General features: G+C 35.4%; 1 protein-coding gene across 4 annotated transcripts in view; it reads right to left on the minus strand.

Moving 5' to 3' along the window:
- Positions 1-24,379, minus strand: part of Nup98-96 (nuclear pore complex protein Nup98-96) — a 431,225-nt gene that overhangs the window by 246,001 nt on the left and 160,845 nt on the right. For all 4 annotated transcript variants that reach the window (XM_069823886.1, XM_069823885.1, XM_069823884.1 and 1 more), the window contains 4 exons: positions 23,454-23,634; positions 14,647-14,761; positions 14,373-14,516; positions 223-464 (listed from right to left, as the gene is read on the minus strand). In XM_069823886.1, coding sequence (XP_069679987.1) covers positions 223-464; positions 14,373-14,516; positions 14,647-14,761; positions 23,454-23,634 — 682 coding nt within the window. The remainder of the gene's footprint in view (positions 1-222; positions 465-14,372; positions 14,517-14,646; positions 14,762-23,453; positions 23,635-24,379) is intronic.

A 24,379-nucleotide genomic window follows, 5' to 3' on the forward strand; every position in this document is an offset into this window, starting at 1 on the left:
GAATACATTTGCTGAAAGTTTCATTTTTGTAATTTGTGTTTGTGCGAAGGGTGGGGTGGGGCTTATTCGAGGGCATAGGGTATTTGAGAAAATATAGATATATGAAGGACAGGTGAAAGCAGACTACCAAAATAAATTCTAAGGTGGTCACCATAAGGGAGAAGAAAATGGCAGAGAAATTAAATATAGAACTGATTACTACTAATTATGATGAATTCTCACCATGAGTCCTCACGCTGGTCTGGAATAGTAACATTTGTTTGATGAACATCTTTATTTTCTTTGTCGGCTTCCTGCAAGTCTGTCTCTTCTGTTACTGCAGCAGGTGATTGTGAATTAAAGACTGCAGAGCTTGTTGGAGTTGTTACCTTGGGTTTCAACATTAATCTCTTGGTACTGGATCGAGGTTGGAAAGTATCCAACAAAGTAGGATCAGATTCTTCTAGACCCTCAAAAAGGGATTTCTGTAAATTAACCATTAAATGCTTCAACAAATTACACAATGAAAATCTACATGATGTGCATTATTTGAATTAATTTTTTTTACAGTTACTTGTCATTCAATGTAAGAAAAAAAATTAAATAGTGAAACATGTTGATATTGTCTTTGGCGCTGTAGTTCTCAACTTCTATTGCAATATGATGGCCATATATGAGAACATTTTATTTTTGCATTCCCGTCTTATTGTTAAATTAATGCTAATGTTATTACAACACCACAATAATAATAATAATAATAATAATAATAATAATAATAATAATAATAATACTTACTTACTGGCTTTTAAGGAACCCGGATGTTCACTGCTGCCCTCACATAAGCCCGCCATTGGTCCCTATCCTGAGCAAGATTAATCCAGTCTCTATCATCATATCCCACCTCCCTCAAATCCATTTTAATATTGAGGAAGATTAATCAGCTGTTTTATGGCAAGGCACAGATAATAAAGGGTCATTTTTAGAACGAGTACCCAAGTTGTGGAGCATTTCAAGGGAAGGTGTAATGTGGTCGCACTTGTGGATGTTGAAACCGAAATGTATGCAGGCATTATGAACACGCTGCAATCTATGGGCTAAATTAGAATTTAAATCTGTTAGCAGAATGTCGCAACAGTCAAAATGTGGCATCACCAATATTTGTATGGGAATTATTTTTAATTGAAAGGGTAGAAAATTTGTCAGGCGATTTAATGAATGTAGAATGGAGAAGACTGTCTTGCATGTGTGTGTGACTTTGACATTCCCCTTGAGGCCCCCATCCATGTACATACCTACATATTTAACAGAGGGATTGAATGGGATTATAGATTCATTTAATTTTACAGAATTTATAATAACGGATTTTAAAATGGGTAAGAGCCGTTGTTACCCGATTAGAATTGCCTGCGACTTATTTAGATTTAAAGTTGAGTCGAATTTTGTAGACCATGCTGATATTGAGTTCAGGTCACTGTTCAATTGGTCTACTGTGTCATTTAGAGTTTCGGGTCACATGGTTTTATCACACACAATTAGGTCAAAGAGAAGAGTGAGGGTGTAGATGTTACTATGCCAATTTATGTGACTAGAGTAAACATTTCTCCGAATCTGTCATGAACAGAAAGGAAATTAAGGGACGGGGGGGAGGGGAGTGGGGGATGAAAGAAGTATTGAAGGATAATAGGATAAACAAGGCAAACAGACGAGATATACAATGCAAGCACATATCAATATCTTCAAACTGGTAATAATGTTTAATGTGCTTTTCCAACTTAAAAATTACAAATGCAACTTGATTGTTATGCAAACGTGCCAATTTTATTTTCACAATTTCTTTCTTAACCCCTTGGCTGTTATGGAGTAGAATCTACACGCGCATGCTGGCTGTGATGGACGTAGATTTTATGCAACTAGCAATGTGCACAGATGATTATTTTACAGGAAAATGCTCCATAAATGTATTTTATAAACATCCTTTGAGTGTGATTATAATATAAACTTACCTCTAAATGTTGTGTTGAGTATGATAAATTTTGAAACATGGTTAGAAACACAAAGAAACATCGCCACATGCGGCACACATGATACGCACTTCTTTGCGGATTCCCTTGGACTTGCAAACGAAACACTGACAGGCTGCATATTTCCTTTTCTTCTGTGGAGGGGATTCATGCGGGAAAATGTTTTTCTTTTAGACGGAAAAACTTCTTATACCATTTCATTGTTTTACGCATAGATAGATAGATAGACATGTGTCACTTGGTCCACCAAGTCCACCCCCCCCCCCCCATATTCATATTGTATTCCTGCACTACGTCAGGTTTGAACTGTGAATTCTCCTTTCCTGTTTCTATCATATTTACCCTGGCATGGCAGTTTGATAGAATTGACACCTCCCTCTTATCACACCACACAATGTATGTTAGGGGAGGGAGTTGCTTTACCTCTGTTTCTCTTCTCTTGAGAAATTAGGTACGAATGACTTTCGGTAAACCAACTCGATTTGTGTGTACTATCCCACACGCATTAGTTCTCCTATTGTACAGTTCTATGAATAATTTAGGTGAACTGTACTAGATGTCTAAATATAAAGTTCTTCTCTGACCCAGCAGTGAGTCTGCAAGGTGCATTACTATTGAGCCAGAAAGTTCCAAATCTTTATTATCTGTATTGTCTGGTATCCAGCTCCACTTTCACACAAGTCAAATGTTTTTATACCAAACTTAGTCCGTCTGGACCGAATAAATTGCTTCCAGCCAAGTCGGCCTTTCCATAACATAAGACTTTCATAAACAGTAATTTTGTGACGAGGACAGTATGAATCTTTGAATTTATTTATTAGGTGGTCAAAAATTGGTAGTATTTTGTGCATTCTATTTCCCTCTGCGTCCTAACTTGTGAAGTAGAGAAATTTCAAAATTGACAAAAAAATTGTAGCAAGCATTTCATAGGTAGACCAATACATTTCAATGTTAAGCTTGCGAATTCTCCCATAAGTATTATCAAGCCAAAGATATGCATTATGTGATTGCTTGTAATGTCTTTCCACGAATGAATTCTACTTTTTGGTAATAATTAATTTATTCTTTTATTCTTTGAAACAAGTTCCTCTTTCATCCTGTTATGATAGGAATTTGTGTCTGCTGTTACCAATTTGACCAACTCATCATTGAAAAAGTGAACACATATGTCTACTGGTTGACTAATACCCTAGCCTAGCCTTATAGGCTTTGATGGTAACAACTTTTGTCAGGTTTACTACGCTGCCATCTAGTTGTTACATAAGAAGTCACATCATAATTCCCATTTGAATTGCATTGGCGACTGTACTGCCATCTCGAGTTTGTTTACGGCGGACAGGTGGCGATCCTGGCGGTTGTTCTCTTCAAAATGCTGCCAATTTTAACATAGCGATGAGTTATCTGTTACATATATGATCTATGCTATTACTATGTAGCCCTGTGTCTGATTGAATCCAACTAATAGAATCTGCAAAAGAGTGATGTACCATGTTACTGCAATTTCACTCTTTCCATAGTTCTTCCTCACCTCTGGACCTCACTGGCATCACGTCATCATCACTGTCACAGGATGCATTTATTGGTTCTTCAATGTTTACATCACTGAAGTTATAATCGAAATCACTGTCGGCATCTAAGACTTATTCTACATCTTTCGCTGTCAGATTTTCTGTGACCACATGTGAACATGAAACCATGACCCCAGCCTTTATGATATAAGGGAATGTAAGCAGACATTTGAGAAAAAGTAGCTAAAACTGATAAATACCATGACTGTGTCAGGTAAGTGAAAGAAATCTTTGTTCCAAACTGCTCACTACAGCACACATTGCTTGTCCCTCTGACTCTCTCACTCTAAACACTGTTCTCGACTAGAGTACAGTCAAGGAGACATGAAAAGTTGATCACACTCATAAGCAAATGACCTTACATACGTCAGAAGGTCTTTTAGAAAAGTATTGAAAACTATTTTGCGATAGCGATATATATATATATATATATATATATATATATATATATATATATATATACGTTACTCTATCACATAGAAGAGCAATGTTTAATTAATTTAAAGTGGAAAATGTCCTGTAACACATCACTTTTTATTCTACGAAAAAATAATGAAATTTGTACGAGGTACAAGCCTTTCTCTATATCCTCCCCGTTTTTAAATCCTACACAGGGTTTAAATATCTATTTGCCAACGCACTAGTGACGCGGAGATTTAAATGGCCATCAGCTAAGAGGTTAATAGTTTCAGCTAATTCCATGAAAATGTACGCCATAAACCACTTTCAAAATTTTTTTCCTCTTGTTTCTTACTTTCTGTTATTTATGAATTTATCAATAAACATAATTTAGATTAGTTATTACTGTTTGAACAACCAGTTGGTAACACTATTCAATCACACATGGCTACCATGTAAACAGTTTGTGACTCATTAAAGTCAGTATCTTCATTAATTAATTACAGATGAGTAAATAAGCAATAGCTACAATGTTCTCATATTAAAAGTCTAATATTTAAGAATAACACAGTTTACCCTGGGTTATTGTTTTCTATTTATCTGTTACCTATGAAAATTATATGTTGTTTTGTAGTGTGAGTCACAATAAACACAGAATTTTTGTCCTGATGTGTGTAAAAATAATAATTAGGTACCAATAATTTCTTTCTTTTTCGGGTTCATGGCTCCATAATACAATCATAGTAGGTTGCACTTCAATTGGTGCAAAAATATGTACTTTTTTTTTTCTTTTATTGTAGTGTGAGTCACACTTTCGATTAGTGTTAGACACACATCTCAATTTTGAACACTTATATGGTACGTTATTACGTATTTTTGAATGATGGATTAATACTGTTCTTCTTTCTTATTTCTCTAAGGGCCGGTTTGTCCAAGTATTGTTAGAACACTTAACGACTGTTAAACCTTCAACAGTTTGTTAAATACAGTTTTTCCATTTGTTCAACACCAGTTTGGCTTAACAGCTTCTTAACCATTTGTTAACTTTAAATGTAGGATTTCAGGCCGTTAACTCATTTAACAAACAGTTAAACATGGCGGATAACACCACAGCTGTTCAGACAAAAGTTGTGAAAATAACATGTTATGTTTCTCTTTGAGGAATGTTTAGAGTAAGGGCCGGTTTCACCAAGCTTCAGTAAATCAGTCCAAATGAAACATTAACTAGTACTGAACATTAAAATATTTACACGAGTACGTTTATATGTGCGGTGTCTCCGTAGGCTTCAAGCCGAGCTCCTATATGTGCCTCGTCGCGCTGGTTACGTCACGACTCTCTGATGGCGCAGTCAGTAGCGAGTTGGCTTGGCATCCCAGGGATCCGTGTTCGAATCTCGGTGGTAACTCTTTTTTTTTATCAACGTAACTAATTTTTATGCATGTTACCTTTCATTTTTTTTTTAATTTTGTGTAGTGGAACGAATTATTTCGCAACTCTGGCTCCACTAGGAGAATTTAAAAAACTCTTGGGAGATCAATTTTCTTCCCGAAATAAAACAAAGATAAACAAACAAATTAAAGAAAAATAAAATAAATACACATGTGGATCTAATATATTGTCCACATGCCACCGGCGTCTATCACTGCCTGGCATTTTCGGGGCATTGAGTCCACCAGATCGCGGAAATAGTTCTGGTCCTTAGCGAAATCTTCCCAGGTAGCCAGAACTTGATCCCAGAACTGATCTGGATTTTGAGGTGGGATGTCTCGATATTTGTCAATCCTCCTCTTTTTCGTGCTTTTCCGTGAACCGTCTTTGAACGTATATGGCGGAGTGCACGGGGTAATTATCCTGCTGGAAAATTAAATTTCCATCGGAAAGAAAACGATTATAAATTCCAAGAATCCAGCTCTTTCGCTTCTGTTTTAAAGCCAGTGCAAACATATCTTATCGCTAGCTATAATATAATTCTAATAAATGAAAGTTAATATACCAATTAAGTTTTGTTATGTTTGAATGCACATTATGTATTAATTTACTAATATTTCTTAGATATACCGGTATGTAGTTATAATAATCACTTTCATGTCTTAAAATAAAACTCAGTTGTATGTTACCTAGTTGACTAGTTTCAGCTTTGCCTCAGCCGTTTTTATGATATTCTAACCTACAATCAGTTTCTTCTAAAATTTTGAGTACCGGTACCACGATCTTCGTGACGCAGTATCTTTTGTGAATTTTTATGTCATTCAAATTTTCAAAATGATCGGTTTTTAAATGGTTAACATTATCTCCATTTGACTCTTAATTTTCGAGCAGTTCCAGATATAACAATTCTGCATCGAAACGTTCCGCCATTTTATATTGCAACTAATGAATAATTAAAAATTTAAAGACGGAAATTTCTATCACTAAATTTAATGATAGTTTTACTGGTTTGTTAGGCTAAAGATGCTTGGTGAGATAAAAAAATGATTTAATGAACCAGTAAATACATTAATGAATCATTAAAACCTTAATGAAGCTTTGTGAAACCGGCCATAAGACTGGTAATATATAATTTCAAAAATATTTTGGAATATTAATATAGGGAAGATAATCTTTATAAGTCAACTGATTATCATACTGACACTTACTTCGATGCTGAGCTATTATCCATTTAATATTGAGGAAATGTGCGATCTCAACGTGGCAAGAAATTGAAGTCAGATTTGAATATCCTATAAACAGAAATAGGCCACTTGTTCCAATTCACCAGCTACTATTAACTCTAGATTCTATGTTACTGGCTCTTCAACTATAGCCGATGTCAATAGTGCTTCAAAATACGCAGTGAGTAAATAATAAAATGTTTCAGCAGCAATTGCTTCTTTAGGACTAAATTACATATAATTTATACATGGACCTGAATTAGAGAATTTTATATGATATGGAATTCTCCTCGGGGTTTTGTGTACAGTTGACTACACACACATTCGTGTAATTATTGTCACCTGGTGGTAATAATGCTGAGTTTTTCTAAACAGAAATTCATATTTAGCATTATAAAATATAACCATACTTATAATAATTATTATTATTCAATAGTAGTCAATGCAACTTTCATTTATCAACTCTCTGTACTGTATGAATCATGGCTACTGTAACAGGTTACGATTTTACACATGTTTCATGACATACTCTACAGTACAGAATTTAAATAATAATATCAGCCAATAAGAAGTTGTCTTATATATGCAAAATCATTACCAACTGCTGTTGAGTAGTTAGAATAGTATTAACGACAGTTAAAGTTAAGTGTTGGTTATTTTAAACAAAATTATGTTGGAAAAATGAAAAAAATCTTAACAAAACGTTAAAAATAAACCAGCTGTTAATTTAACATTTGTTAAGCCAAATTAAACATTACTTGAACAAACCGGCCACAAGAGTTCAAAAATGAATTTAATCTAGGCTACTTCATATACTGTAAACTGAAATGCTGCTGTTAGAAAAAAATAGTAATGAGATATTGAAGATGTGAAAAAACCTGTACATGAAGCAAAGCTCTAATATTGTAAACTTAATTTTGTTTAATTGCAGTGGTTATGGCGAATTCAATGGAACAGAGAAAGAAAGAATAGCGAGAAAGATTAAAAACTTCTGGGAAGTTTGAGGACTTCAGAAACTCACAAATTGTTGTAATTTCAGATTATGACCATCAAGGAAAATATACTATACTGTAGCTGTTTCCAATGATACTTTCATTGATTACATTACGAAAGAATATCCAATACTTCCCAATCAAATGGAAGTGGCCAGGATTTCAAACAAATATCCGTTGAACTTGACTACATTGAAGTCAGAATATGGAGAGTAGCATTTCCCAACTTCGGATCATGAAAAATGCCCAATTAATAGGATAAGAGGAACTATAAAGCACAGGGTTAAAGAGACAATATTGTTAAGCAGTCATATCCACATTCTGCTGAAGATTTTGCAGCACGTGCAAAATAAATCTGTCCAAATACTAAAATGGGGGTCATGGGGTAGTATGTGGTCTCGAGGGGGGTATAGCTTGCTGGCAGTTATACTTCATTTAAAAGCTCGAGAAATGCCACTCATTCCTACCAAGTCAAATACATGCACGTCCTCGTCGTGACCCCTGGGTAACGCTAAGAATGTAAGGGCGGAAAAGCGAGTACCTGATGCTATAATTGGGACATGTCAGCTACGGGAGAAATCCCAGACAGAAAATCATCGTCCCCGCAGGATTGCTGCGCGGTTGGGCGTAGTGGTTAGCAACCCCACCCCGGAAAAAGTCCATTGCTCAGAAACCTAAAGAAGGAAAAGCCGGACGGTCAAATCTATGGCGACATGGCAAGAATAAGGCAAACGATTTAAAGACTGGCAAGTGGAATGTATTATCCTTGTATAGACCAGGTGCACTAAAAGTCCTGACTGACCAGCTTTTGAAATATAAAGTAGATGTAACAGCAATCCAAGAAATGAGATGGACGGGGAATGGGGTTATTGATAAGAAGGAATGTGTGATTTTTTATAGTTGCCATCCAAACAAACATCAATTCGGGACTGGTTTTATAGTAAGGAAGGAAGTCAAACATTTAATCTTAAACTTCAATCCAATTAATGAGCGAATTTCAGTTTTGCGAATTAAAGGAAAATTCTTCAACTGCAGCTTAATTAATGTACATGCCCCAACGGAAATGAAACCAGACGAGGAAAAGGATACCTTCTATGCATTACTGGAAAGGGTATTTGATTCTTGTCCTAGTAATGACATAAAGATGGTTTTAGGTGACCTAAATGCTCAAGTTGGTAAAGAAGAAATCTACTATCCAACTATTGGGAAATATAGTTTGTACGATAGTAGCAACGATAATGGGCAAAGGCTGATTGAATTCGCAACATCGAGGGGCATGGTTATTGGGGGTACTTTTTACTGTCATGAAGCAATACATAAAGGAACGTGGAAAATGCCAGATGGTAATGTAGTCAATGAAATTGACCACATGGTTATAGATAAAAGACATAAAAAATGTTTGTTGGACATAAGAAATCGTAGAGGAGCTAATATAGACTCCGACCACTTCCTGGTGATTGCTAAAATTAGACAAAAAATATCCAATTGCAAAAAAATCAGAAGCACTAAAAGTCAAACTAAGGAGAAATATAATGTTGAAAGTTTAAAGAATGATGAAATAGTTGCAAATTACAAACAAAGAATGAAAGAGGAGATTGAGAAAATGGAACTTAAAGCAGATGGAACAAGTGATGAGACCCGAATTGATGCTGGATGGAAAACAATTAGAGAGATAATAACCACAACAGCAGAAGAAACAACTGGCACAACATGCAGACCTAAACAGAATGATTGGTTTGATGATGAGTGTAGAATAGTAACAGAAGAAAAGAATAAAGTATATCTAAAAATGTTACAGAGAGGAAGTACAAGGAGCCTTAAGAACAATATAGAAATAAAAGAAGAGAAGAAAAATACATTCATAGGAAAAAGAAGAGGAAATTTGAAAATGACAGATTACTTGAAATTGAACTTTGTAGAGAATATAAAGAAACTAAAACATTTTATAAATTTGTAAATAATGAGAGGAAGAGTTTTAAACCTAAGACTAATTTATGTAGAGACCCTAGAGGGAATATTTTAACAAGTAAAGATGAGATTTTAAATAGGTGGAGTAATCATTTTAGCAGTCTTCTTAACGGAAATAACACTAATGTTGTCAATCAAGGTATATTGATGGGGAATATCAACGGTAATAATACTAGTAGTTCCGATGTCAATAACAGATTGGAAACTGATAATGACCTACCAACAATGGAGGAAATTAACGAGTCCATTAAACAGCTTAAAAATAATAAAGCACCAGGAGATGATGGAATTCAGGCTGAACTGTTAAAACATACAACAGATGATTTGCGACATAACCTATGTAAATTAATTTAAAAAATATGGGAAGAAGAAATAATACCGATGGAATGGAAAATGGGCATCATATGCCCACTTCATAAAAAAGGAGACCAACTTGTATGTTCAAACTATAGAGGTATAACACTTCTGAATACAACGTATAAAGTCTTTTCTAAAATTCTGTATAATAGACTACTGCCATACGCTGAGAAAGCAGTTGGGAAATATCAAACTGGTTTTTGTAGAGGAAAGTCAACTATTGACCAAATATACACTCTAAGACAAATTCTGGAGAAAACAAGACAGAGTAGGATAGAAACACACCATTTATTTATAGACTTTAGTACTGCTTATGACAGTGTGAATAGAGCTGGACTCTATAATGCTATGGAAGAACTTGGATTTCCCCATAAGCTCATAAGATTAGTGAAGGCCACCATGGAAAATAGTCAATGTCGTGTGAAAATACAAACGGACCTCTCTGATAAGTTTACTACCAAGGATGGACTCAGACAAGGTGATTCTCTTGCATGTTTAATATATCATTAGAAAAAGATAGTGCGGGAAGCAAAAATACAAACAAGAGGTACCATCTTTTATAAGTCTGTCCAAATATTAGCCTTTGCGGATGATATTGACATAATAGCGAGGTCAGAAAGAGATCTAATGAAAACCTTCAGAAATCTAAGAGATGCAGTTGGAAATATGGAATTAAAAATTAATGGAAACAAAACAAAATACATGGTAGTCAATAACAAAAATAATAATAAAACTTCTAAGTACATTGAGATTGATGATGCCAAATTTGAGACAGTCCAGAGCTTTGTATATCTTGGATCACTAGTTAATAGTAACAATGATATCTCAGAGGAAATAAGTAGAAGAATACAAAGCACCAATAGGTGTTATTATGGGCTGCAAAAACAAGTTTAATCAAGATTGCTATCTCGTGGCACAAAATGTAGACTATATAAGACCCTAATAAAACCAGTGTTGACCTATGCATCAGAGACATGACCTCTTAGTGAAAGGGATAAATTTAGATTGGCCGCATTCGAAAGGAAGATATTGCGAAGGATTTTTGGACCTGTAAGGGATGGTGAAACTTTGAGAATAAGATATAACAACGAATTATACCAGCTTTATAAGTCTCCTGATATAATAACATCCATTAAGATTGCTCGTCTGAGATGGGCAGGGCATGTTAAGAGAATGGATGAATGTGAAATACCTAGGAAGGTTATGGAATATGGGATTGCTGAAGGAAGAAGAGTTGGAAGGCCAAAGCTACGATGGATGGACTGTGTTATGGACGACATTAAGAGGCTTGGAGTGAAGAACTGGTGGACGGTAGCTAAAGATCGAGACCGATGGAGAAGAATTCTTAAGGAAGCCGAGGCCCGATCCGGGCTGTAGTGCTATGGATGATGACAAATACTAAAATAATTTGATGTATTTAAACATTATGTGGAATCTAGAAAGGCAAAGTTAGATAAACTCTGAACTCCTAATCCAAGAGAGATCATGAACATACCAGAAAAAATGCATAGTTTTGGAAATATTTCTTCACTGGAATAGAGATTTGTCAAAATTTGTGAGGTCTTTATGAGAAGAGATTGTGGAGGTGGAAACAAGCAATAAAGTACATGAACTTCCGGAACCACAGTTTGACTGGTGCATGAAATACAGTTATTCTGATGTATTTTTTTTTTAATTTGTTATGGGTTGATCAATGAAAGAGAACTCTGCATAAAAGTTCATAATACTGTATTTACACTAAAGTCAATTTATTGTATGCTGTTAAGAAGTATAATGTGAGTCACAATGTGAACGTAGTGAGAGTCACAAACTTAATTATGAATTAATATTAAACAAATAATATTACCACAGTCTAGTATATACAGTCACGAAGCTTGGGATGATTTTTTGCAATTCTCAAGATAGTTGCTAGCCGCTTGAAGCGCTGTGAGTACTAGGAACAATAGACTGTGCCACAGCCATCGTGATCTAATACAGGCCGTAAGGCAGACCATGTAACTCGCTTAACCCTATCACAAAGGGTGGCGTTTCAACCATATAAATTAGTTGAAATGCATAAACAGTAACATATGTTTCTCTAAAATGTAGTGTAATTCCATTAATAAAATTTAAAACAATGATTATGAGACACTTCAGACATAATTCACTTGCGAGTTAAGGTGTAATATTATTTATGGTGTGAAAATTACGTTGTTCGTATGTGTAATACCTGCCTTTATTTCGATTAAATATTGCGAAAATCTTGTACATTCATTCATGCAAGATTCAATAATTTTCAAGTGCACCGCACAGATATTTAGATATGTTGAAATTATAGGTTATGTTTACTGTACCAGTTGCCCCTTTCTGTCTAAATTTAGTGATCTCCAATGCCTTGTCACTCATATGAAAATGATAGGTTATGTTTACTACATTTAACTTATATTCCTAAATTCGCAATCATACATTATAATTAAGCATAATGTCATGTATGATACCCCGGATATTCAATTTGTCTGTATTTTAATACTACAACTGAGTACTGAATTATTGTATTTATCTACTACTTACGAGACGAAGTAACACAATTGTATGTACACTAATTTCATAGGAGTGGTATGGTAAATGTTTTGTCTAAAATTAAGGAAGGTGGATGTGCTAAATTGAAATAACAATATAAATTCTTTTTTATTAAACCTCAAAATAGCTTCAATTCTAAACTTAAAATGTTGACGCGAACAGATTATGTTAAGCAAATCTAGTCTTTCAGGTAAAGTTTCCTGTAAAGCAGATTTGAATAATTTCAAGAGAAAAATTGTTCCGGGGCTGGGTATCGATCCCGGGACCTCTGGTTGAACGTACCAGCACTCTGCCAACTGAGCTACCCAGGAACTCCACCCGACACCGTCTCAACTTTTCCCTTTATATCCACACAACTCGCGTGGGCTGACGAAACGCCAGAGACCCACATCGAGTGCACACAAACTCTGTGTGACTTGGAATTGTGGTTTTCTGTTAATGTACGTATACAGTGACATATATATTATGCAAATCTAGTCTTTCAGGTAAAGCTTCCTGTAAAGCAGATTTGAATAATTTCAAGGGAAAAATTTTTCCGGGGCTGGGTATCGATCCCGGGACCTCTGGTTGAACGTACCAGCGCTCTGCCAACTGAGTTACCCGTCTCAACTTGCAACTTGCAAGTTGAGACGGTGTCGGGTGGAGTTCCCGGGTAGCTCAGTTGGCAGAGCACTGGTACATTCAACCAGAGGTCCCGGGATCGATACCCGGCCCCAGAACAATTTTTTCCTTGAAATTATTCAGATTATGTTAACATGTAAAATTCTCTTCACATTAAAATAACACAGTTTTGTAATTATTTCTGCAACATATTATGCAACAAGAAGTAAACGGAACTTATGGACACATTACACTAAATAAAGCTTAGCAATGATATGCAATACAGTTATGATATAATATTTCACTGAGCTCCATACACTGAAATAGAAAACCCGAACAAACATTACGGCCTGGTCTGGATCAAAAAGGCATTGACTGTGCCATATTTCGCATTTTGTGAAAAGCTATGTAAACTGTGAAATGTTCGTTATCGGTTGTAATAACTGTAAATGGCTAAAATACAACAATTTGGATAATAATATGGGACAAAGAGACGTTTGTATTACTATAAATTGTAAGAAAAATAGGTTAGAGTTATCCTTCTTCCGAAAGATCCAGGAAGGTGAGTTTATAGAATATAATATATATTTTTATGAAAATAATATATTAACCTTATGTATTTCAAATTTCAATAGTGGAAGGAAGGTGTTAATTTTTTCAAAAGAACATGATATCGAAAGTACAATACATTTTATCATCTGCTAGGGAAAGAATCTGTGATGAGGCAATAGTAGTGATCCTGGTGGTGAGAAACTATCTATGTATGCACATTTAGTAAGTATTGAGCTTCGTGACTATATATATATTAGACTGTGATATTACTTTGACTGTTGTTTCTTTTTAATTCTCATGTTTTAGGAATACGTGCACCCATTAAAATATTTTTTTCGTAGCTTACTAATAGTGTACCAAATGCACTACCATTTCTGTCACATTTGTATTATAAAAGGGATATTCTCTAAAACAAAAATATGTTGGAATTACCACATACTCAAAAAATAGCACTACAATATTACTGATGTACCTTCGAGCATTTTACGGAAGTTCTTATATGTTTTCAACATTGTGTTTAAGCTGTTAGAAGTTTAGGAGTGGAGTCAAAAGTAATGTGATTCACACATGGAATTAACCTTTCGCAATATTGTACTATAGGCCTATAGTAAATAACAAAGTCCGTTTTCAATGTCTACAACACATCATTTACACGATTTACTATAACAAAAAAAAAAAAACAACAAAAAAAAAACTGTAGTTCCAATGTCTACAATTCCACTCACCTTGGAAAGTGAAGACACCCCCAGAGGTTTTACTTTTATTTTAACATTTCCTCTCGGTGATACTTTGAAGTGGTTATTGGAGACTGCTGCTTTTTGAGCTGCTGGGTTTGTTGGTTTAAGTAGTTCGTCAGCTTTGCCAGTAGCCTGGAAAATTAAAGTTAAAAATATTAACAAACATAATTTTTAAGCTTTTCGAATGAAGAAGTATTATCAAACATATTTCTTCATTTGTGACAACTTTTCTAAAATTACTAGTATATAAAAGACAACTTACTGGTAAAAGATTTCGAAATAGTGGGGAGTCACCAAACGGCATTGAAGCCAATGACAAAATCTGTTGATGAACTGACACACTGCCTTGTGGGTTGTTTGCTGTATTTGTTCCAATTCTGAAAAATGAAAATAAAGAGTGATATGAGAGACTTATGCACATATGTGTTCACTTTTGTTTTACCAAAATACTACAGATTAGAGTTGAACAACGATCGAGAAAGCAAGACGCAAAGCCGAAAACCCGCACAACAGTATTGCCTACATCATTGACTGCTTGTGAGCGAATCAAGCAAACATTCCAGACATTGGGAGTGGTCAACTCTCGAATGTCAAGCAGTCTTGAATCGTCATAGCTGTTTATACCAGACTGAACTTTCATCTGTTTTGGCAACTGTTATATATATATATATATATATATATATATATATATATATATATATATATATATATAAACAATCAAGTAGCCTATCTGAAACATCATCTCTACCTTCCAGTATATAATAATCCATTCTCCAAGCTTTATTTAATTACTAGGCCCTCATTAAAAGGCTAGGAATTTTCTTTTTCATATGTTTGAGAACAAGTGTACAATCTCAAGTAAAAAAATATTAACACTTTATTTTATGTTTTACGTTTCTTGGAAATGCAAATATATTTGAGAATTTTTTTTCTAATTATATAACCATAGGTAATATCTGATAACACTACCCAACAAAAATTTTTTGTCATATCTCCATGATAAAAATAGATGATTCTTAACAAAAAAAAGTTGTGCTGATTTTGAAAATTGCCACAGAAATTTCCTATCACGTCAGGTTAAAAAGATATAAACATATTTAGAATCTCAGATGCGTGGTTTCAGATAAAATATTATGTAAGATTAATTCTTGTGATATATACAGAGTGTTTCAAAAATACGGGGCATAATTTCAGGTATGTATTTCCCACATGTAGACAATCAAAATAGTTCATTACAACATGTGTCCGGAAATGCTTCATTTCCGAGTTATGGCCTTCACTACATTGAAATTCACCGGAACGTTTTTCTTTCCGCAGGTCGTTGTCATTACAGAAGATGTTCAAAATGTCCACCTCCTGCTTGAATACAGACCTCACATCGATGTATCATTGACCTGCGAACACGATCCCAAACTCCAGGAGTATTGCGTATGTCCTCAGAACATGCCACAATTCGATTCCGAAGGGATTTCAAATCAGGCACCGGAGACGAATAAACCAATGATTTTAAATGGCCCCACAAGTAGAAATCGAGAGGGTTCAGATCAGGTGAGTGTGGAGGCCAAGCAATTGGGCCACCTCTACCTATCCATCGACCAAGAAACCTTCGATCCAAGTACCGGCGAGCTGTACGACTGAAGTGTGCATCATGCAAGAAGTGAATGTGTTGACGATTGATCAGTGGAGTGTCTTCTAAAACATGAGGTATGGTGTTTTCCAGGAAGTTTGTGTACGCCTGCCCCATAAGTCTGTTTACAAGTACATGGGGTCCAACTAATCGATCACCAATGATACCAGCCCACATGTTGAGGGAGAACCACACCTGGTGATGAGATGGAACAGTTGCACGTGGGTTTTCATACGCCCATACATGCTGATTGTGGAAATTTGTTATGCCATCTCGTGTGAACTGTGCTTCATCTGTAAATAATACTAAGGCAGGAAAGTTCGGATTTACACCACACTGCTGCAAGAACCACTGACAGAACCTAACTCGTGCAGGGTAATCTGCTGGTGACAGGGCCTGTACACGTTGCAAATGATAAGGATACAATTGATACTCTTTCAACAGTCTCCAGACAGTCGTATGAGGAACATTGACTTGCAACGCTACCCTTCGTGTGCTGATAGAAGGAGTCATGTTCACAGCCTCCAGAATCTCCTCCTGTACTTCTGGAGTTGTAGATCTTGGTCGTCCCCTTCCCAAACCAGGAGAGTTAAATTTCCATACTTGCACAGACGGTAATGGAGACGTACAAATGTCTTCCGATCTGGACACTGTTGCTGTGGGTACCTCTCCTGGTACAAACGATGAGCCAGCGCAGCAATGCCGTCCGCCTTACCGTACATGAAGTGTATCTCTGCCAGCTCTTGATTTGAATACATGTTGCACAGTCTAACGCCTACACAACACTGAATGTAACCTTCGCCTCGGAATGAACTGTCAGAGTGCCCTCTTAATGTCTCCTTTGACGGCAACGACCTGCGGAAAGAAAAACTTTCCGGTGAATTTTAATGTTGTGAAGGCCATAACTCGGAAATAAAGCATTTCCGGACACATGTTGTAATGAACTATTTTGATTGTCTACATGTGGGAAAGGGAAATACATACCTGAAATTATGCCCCGTATTTTTTAAACACCCTGTATATTTATGGTAGGTTAAAATTAATTCACAAAATGTAGTTTTATATGCATGCAATAATATTTGGGCCATATTTTAAGGGAATATATCTGCAACTTTGCTTAGAAGTGTTTGGTAGTATGTGTTTTGTCTTGTACTTCTGCCTGTTCCCCTCTCACATGAAACCAACAGTAATCCCCCATCATTACTAGATCCTTAAGATCTTGGTAGCTCTTCTTCATGATGGAAATGTCTTGATGAAACCGTTCCCCTTGTTCATCACTATAACCACCCAGATTTTCTGGAGCTAAGTTTAGATATGAATGAAGGAAATGCATTTTCAAAGACATTCTACAACCCATGTTTTTGTAGCATTTCAACAAATTTGACACCAAAGTTTTACATTTTTCTTCTTTTGTGTTTCTGAGAAAACTACGCACAACCCTTTTAAATGATAGCCAAGCTGCTAATTCAAACGTTTGTACATTTTTCTCAAACATTTCGTTCTCCATGAGTTTTCTGATTTGAGGTCCAACAAAAATCCCTTCTTTCAATTTTGCATATTAACTGTTAACTGTAGAAACTTGCCTTGTAAATATACAAATCCACTACTGTCCTTGTTGAGTGTCTTAACAAAATTCTTCATCAGGCCAAGTTTCATGTGTAAGGAAGGAAGAAGAATCTTACCAGGCTGAACCAATGGTGTTTCTTTTACATTACTTTCTCCCACAACATATTCATGCCGCTTGTCTCATTGTTGTACCACACAATGTTTTTCTGTAGCACAGCTGTCCCACAAACAACAAACAACAATATTTTGTGAAGCCCTCTTGCAAACCAAGCAACAAACCAATTACTTTAAGGTCACCACATACCTCTGAACAATGAGCCTCATATTTTAAAACACGCACAATCTTAATATACTTTCATAACTTTCTTTAAGACCTACAGAATGGAAAACCGAAACAGATGGAAATTCATTATAATTATGAAGTAACACTGCTTTTAAGCTATACTTAGATGAATCTATAAACACCTGCCAGTCATCTGAATTATGCTCAACCCCTAGTTCACTCATTAAATCATGAAGTCTACACAGAAGCACATTCTCACGTAAGTTACATCACATTTTATGCAGGAAATAATATTACTTTATAACCCCATTAGAAATGTCAGACTGGTCTCTACCTGGGTTTATCTCTTTGTGGTGTTTACTTCTAGAAGAAAAGACAGATTTATTACTGGTATCCTGATAACTGACAAAGGCTTGGTTAGATGGTATAACAAATAACACAGTTTCGTCTTTACATTTCGTAAGTATGTAAGTGATCATGTAGGACAGGGGTAACCAATATATGACACACATGTTACCAGGTGGCATGCAAACTCATTTTCGATATAGGACATCTAAAATATCTAATAAAAATTACGACGTGATATGACATTTTAAGCATATTCCCAGTAGTGGCTTGATTTGTTAATGACCTTGGTGTGGTCAAATAATATTTTACGCTCCTTTTCTGTGCTGTATTGCGCCACTGCAGATTTTTCCGGGTAATAGAGCCTCTGTTTCCTCTTATGCTCTTTGATTCTGGAACATTCCAAAATTTTAACTCGGCTGATATCCCGTGAAAACATATTAGCGAGTATTAATTCAGTCTTTGTCACAGTTATGTCTTTCCAAACTTTCGAAGCATTTCTCACAAGCTGACAACAATGTCTATTTTATTAAAACCTAAGAGGACAAAACTGGCTATTTCTGTCAGACAAAGCTTAAGGCGTTCTTGAAAGGTAGTGAAGGTTGCAGCATCAAAACAATTTCAGACATAATGTTCTAAATAGAGGTAGGATATGTGTACACCCTGTGCAAGTACTTACAGGTTCAGCAGCTGCATCAAGCAATTCAGAAATGATGATGTGGGTTAGTGATTATTAAAATTTGTTTCTTGTCATAACAATTATGCAGTGACACAACTGTCAATACATGTGCATCATTGAAACAGTTTCAGTGAGAAATTTTTACCATCCTCCATACAGTTCCAATCTTGTTCCTAGTGAGTAACATCTTTCTGTATCTAATGAAACTTTTGGGCTGCCGAAGTGATGAAAAGACATAACACATTGCACAAGAATGGCTGAATGGTTTGGAATGCGTTTCTGCAACAAAAACTGGTGCCATAACACGACAAATGCCAAAATGAATATGGCTACTATTTAAAAAAAATTGTGTAATGTTTGCAGCAACATTGTACACTAAATGCATCTAAGTTCCTTGTACATTTTTCTATTCTAATCTATCCAATCCTTACTTCCTGGATCCACCTTGTATTTCAGATTCAATGAAAGAGTATGAACGTAATGATGGTATAAAAATTACTAAACACTGAACTACTAAAACAATTGTCTTTAGAGACAATTAATATTAGGTACCCTCCACAAAACTGGCTTCATTTATACACTGACGGATCCTTGATCTCCAGAGAACAAGGTGCCGGTGCAGGTGTTACGTGCTGTTTCTTCTCACTTTATAGATCTCTTGGGTATGGAACAACAAGTTTTAATGGAGAAATCATTGCAATAAGTGAAAGTCTCGGGAATCTTCTATGCCACATCAATAAATTTAAAAATGCAGTTATATTGTCAGACTCCAAAGCAGCTATTCTATCAATCGTCTCTAAACACACACCTTCATCTCAAACAGCAGAAATAACTAAAATGCTCTCTCAATTAATATCACTCAATAAAAGAATTGTATTCCAATGGATACCATCCCATTGTGGAATCCTGGGAAACGAGAATGCGGATGCTTTAGCAAAGAAGGGCAGCACTGCTACTTACAGACCTGTTACTAAATCTACGTATTACTCTGTGAAAAGATTTATTAAATCTACATACTTAGTCTTCAACAAACAAAATTTGATAACACAATCTCAAGGGAAGAGATGGAACTCTCTGCATCAAAATCCACAGTTAATTCCCGATTTACCACGAAAATCGTCTGTAGCTGCATTTAGATTGGCAACTGGCCATGATTGTTTGGCCAAACACCTGCATAGAATTGGAATATATCAGTCCCCTAACTGCCCACTGTGCAACTCAAACCAAGAAATGGATTCGGAACACCTCAAAATCTGTGCTTCAGTGGTTGGCCATGATAACATCTTTGAAAAATATTGGAGTGCAAGAGGTCAAATGACTTTATTGTCAAACGTCTGGCATTAGAAAACAACAACAAACAATATATTATAATAAAAAGCAAGAAAGTGTTTTTTTAAGCATCGTAATTTGATCGTGGGACTTCACAGACAATAATTAACAACATTATCAATGCAGCTAGATCAGCTGTTGGCACAAAAGCTACAACTGATGCATAAACCAGAAACTGATGACAGGACTATACCAGTTAGGTATGGCATGGCTGACCATCTAATCTACAACTTAGGAATGTTGGAGTTGATTCTTCAGACCCTACATCTTCGTATAGGTTTCATTATAATACAGGGTTTTTAGATTGCCATCACTTCTAGTTTAAAAAATAAACTAAAATTGCACTTTTCCAATTCATATTCCCTTCAATTATAAGCTCTTTTCCCTGCAACAGTTTTGTAAATAATATCTTTTTCTTCCTTTCCTTTCACCAACACTGAACTCTCTTCACTACCAGATGAATTTATTATCATAACCTTTTTATTGTGGCTTTTATTTAAATTTAGATTTTTTTATTATCATATTACATTATATTTGTTGTATTCTTCCTTACGTTTTCCCTGTTAACTATCTGTACTAATTGAGTTGCTTATGGTATATTCCAGTCTTTAGATCTGTATTTTACTTTTTTCTTTTCTATTAGCCTATGGTATTACTTTCATTTTGTACAGTGTCAACTCTTGTTATGTTATTATTTTCTGTAATATGTTAGTATTTTGTTAAATTTTACTGCTTGTGTATTTTGTGACCTGGTAGAGTGTAAGAGAAGGACCTATGGCCTTAACTTTGCCAGGATGGGTGGGTGGGTGGATGAATTCTTGCTAGTAAAATAAACTCTTTTTAGTTGGTTATTTAATGATGCTGTATCAACTGCTAGGTTATTTAGCGTTGATGAGATTGGTGATAGCGAGATGGTATTTGGCAAGATGAGGCCGAGGATTCGCCATAGATTACCTGGCATTCACCTTACGGTTGGGGAAAACCTCAGAAAAAACCCAACCAGGTAATTAGCCCAAGTGGGAATCGAACCCGTACCCGAGTGCAACTTCAGGCAAGCACGTTAACCAAAACTTCAGGCAAGCACCTTAACCGACTGAGCCACGCCGGTGGCTGTGAGCTAGTAAAATAAACCCATATTTCCTACAATTTACGATTGCATTTAAAAATATTATATAGCTGAACTTCGTTATATTATCAAAAGGACTACAGAAATGATAAGAAAAAATAAGAATATATCATAAATAAAATTCGAAAAAAAAAAAACAGTCACAATAAAACGTAGTTTATACACTACTATAATTTAATTTGTAATTTTATATAGGCCTACAGTACCACAAATTTTTAAAATACTTCACAATGTTCATGTTTTTTTTATTATTTTGAAAAATAAAACTACTATAATGGATTGTAGAAAATATTTAAATACGGAGTAAAATGTAAGGAAATGAAAACATTATTCACAATAATTAAGAATGTAGTTAAGAAAGCTGTAAATTTTTCTGTGTAAATCACTCTCAATTTTTCCTTAACCAAACCAATTCACAGTACACATCAGCTTTCTTTTTATCACTCTTGATTCGATTTGCTCCATTGCACTGCACATAACACTTGTTTACACAGAATATCTGAAGTTAATTCTGAACTGAATCCAGTGGCATGCGGTGCAATTTTATGTGTGGAAAGCAATAATACACATTTTGATATGTATAGTACAAAACTGATAGCAGCCAACTCACCTAAATATATTTGAAGACCAAAGCAATTCTTCTCTCTTTAACAGCAAAATCATCGAACGGAAATAAACGAATATGTATAAGGCAGTAAAGGCACCTCAAGCTAAGAATATGAATAATGAATTCACCTCAACCAGGACAGGTGCTCGGAGAAAGAATTCTGTGATATTTTAAGATTAGAGAGTTCATAGTTCTCACGATTAAAATACATATAATTTCTGCAATAAATTTCTTCTTTTTTGCTTTATGAACAGGGGAAACAATGCTTCCCTTGCCTTACATGTATGGCATGCCACTGACAACCTCTGGATTACAGTATACAGTACAGCCTAATACTGTTTGTAAAGGGTTATTGGCATGACAAAAGAAAGAGTTCAGCCTATTTTCTTAGAACTCCAGTTCTTGGTCAGTAAAATGTTTGTCACAGTGAATGACAAGAGTTCTTTCACTAATGACATAGAAGATGAATTTTTAAACATTTACTGTTGCTAAATGCCGCTATAAACAGGGTGTTTTAAAAATAGGATGTAGTTATACAAATAAAAATCATATTTGTTTAATACAGATAAAAACTGTACTTCTTAATGATTGCCGCTGTAGTTCAAGTAGCTGCCATACCCAAGTTGAAAAAAGAGAGAGAACTTTGCTAAATTATCCTAATATTTGTGTTCACTATAATTTTAATTATTCACTTAGGAGTGAAAATTAATTAAATTTAGAAGAGGAAGAAATACAAAAATATTTTACCTCCTCTCCTTCAGAAAACTAGGGTACTGAGTAAGAAAAGCTGTCATACACTAACCACATTTGAAAACAAAATACTGCGAAAAAGTTTAGGACCAATTAATGAAGACAACACATGGAAAATCCGAAACAGCAAAGATGTCAGGAAAACTTACAAGAATACTGATTTAACTGCAATAATGCAAAGTATATGACTAAGATAGTTTGAACATATTCTGCATTTAACGAAGGTTTACAACATCAAGCACTGCATGGACTTCCAGATGGCAAAAACACCTTTGAGTAGACCACACTTCGTTGGAGGGACATAATACTATGGGATCGTCAACAAGTCAGAGGAAATATAGATATGGCACTGGATAGACAAGCATAGAAGACACTTATGTGCAAGGCCAGAAACTTCTAGGTTTTACATAGTCAGGGTTGTAATTATAAGAAAATAATGATCATTTCAATTCTAAAAAACCGAATTTTCTTCAAAATTGGTAATATCCCAACTTCAATATAAAACATGGTTCAAAAGTGAATATACTTACCCTCCCAGTCCCAATGGACTTCCTCTCAAGTTGACAGATGTTTCTAAGCCTGTGCCACTTGAAAATGTGGAACCAACACAACAAGTGCCACTATTGAACATTCTCGTATTGTTTCCGAACAAACTAGATTTATTATGATCATTTCAATTCTAAAAAACCGAATTTTCTTCAAAATTGTAGTATCCCAACTTCAATATAAAACATGGTTCAAAAGTGAATATACTTACCCTCCCAGTCCCAATGGACTTCCTCCTAAGTTGACAGATGTTCCTAAGCCTGTGCCAGTTGAAAATGTGGAACCAACACCAAAATTGCCACTATTGAACATTCCCGTATTGTTTCCGAACAAACTAGATTTATTAGTTGTAGTTCCGAAAATAGACTGCCCTCCAAGGTTCAGACCACCACCTGTTTAAAAAACATAATTTCAACATTAGTCACACTTCACTGTATAATATTTCGTGAGTTTGCAATCCTCGACAAATCGATCTTTAAGTTCTCTTTTTCTCAGTATTGTTAAGAATAGCTCCTTTCACATTCTTCATTAGCTACATATATTTACAGAGGATCAGTATGAAAGGCACCAGTAAGAGAAATTATTTCTTAGATATTTAAGAATACTGATCCTGTAGATTGAATTTGTCTAAGTCCACTTCAGGAAGTGTCTGGTTCACACAACTAGGGAAAGAATGTTTATTTTGCACCTAACTTATCCCTTGACTATATACTTACTTACTGGCTTTTAAGGAACCCGTAGGTTCATTGCCGCCCTCACATAAGCCCGCCATTCGTCCCTATCCTGTGCAAGATTAATCCAGTCTCTACCATCATATCCTACCTCCCTCAAATCCATTTTAATATTATCTTCCCATCTACGTCTCGGCCTCCCCAAGGTCTTTTTCCCTCCGGCCTCCCAACTAACACTCTATATGCATTTCTGGATTCGCCCATACGTGCTACATGTCCTGCCCATCTCAAACGTCTGGATTTTATGTTCCTAACTATGTCAGGTGAAGTATACAATGCGTGCAGCTCTGCACCCTTGACTATATACCTGTTATATTTTATAACATCTGATCTATAAACAGGAAAAGCAACAAACAAAACAAAGAAGAGTTAGTTGTGCACAATTTGTTCACTGTAAACCTAAGCT

Source organism: Periplaneta americana, chromosome 4 (genome assembly GCF_040183065.1).
Source record: "Periplaneta americana isolate PAMFEO1 chromosome 4, P.americana_PAMFEO1_priV1, whole genome shotgun sequence".
In the NCBI taxonomy this organism is placed as follows: domain Eukaryota; kingdom Metazoa; phylum Arthropoda; class Insecta; order Blattodea; family Blattidae; genus Periplaneta; species Periplaneta americana.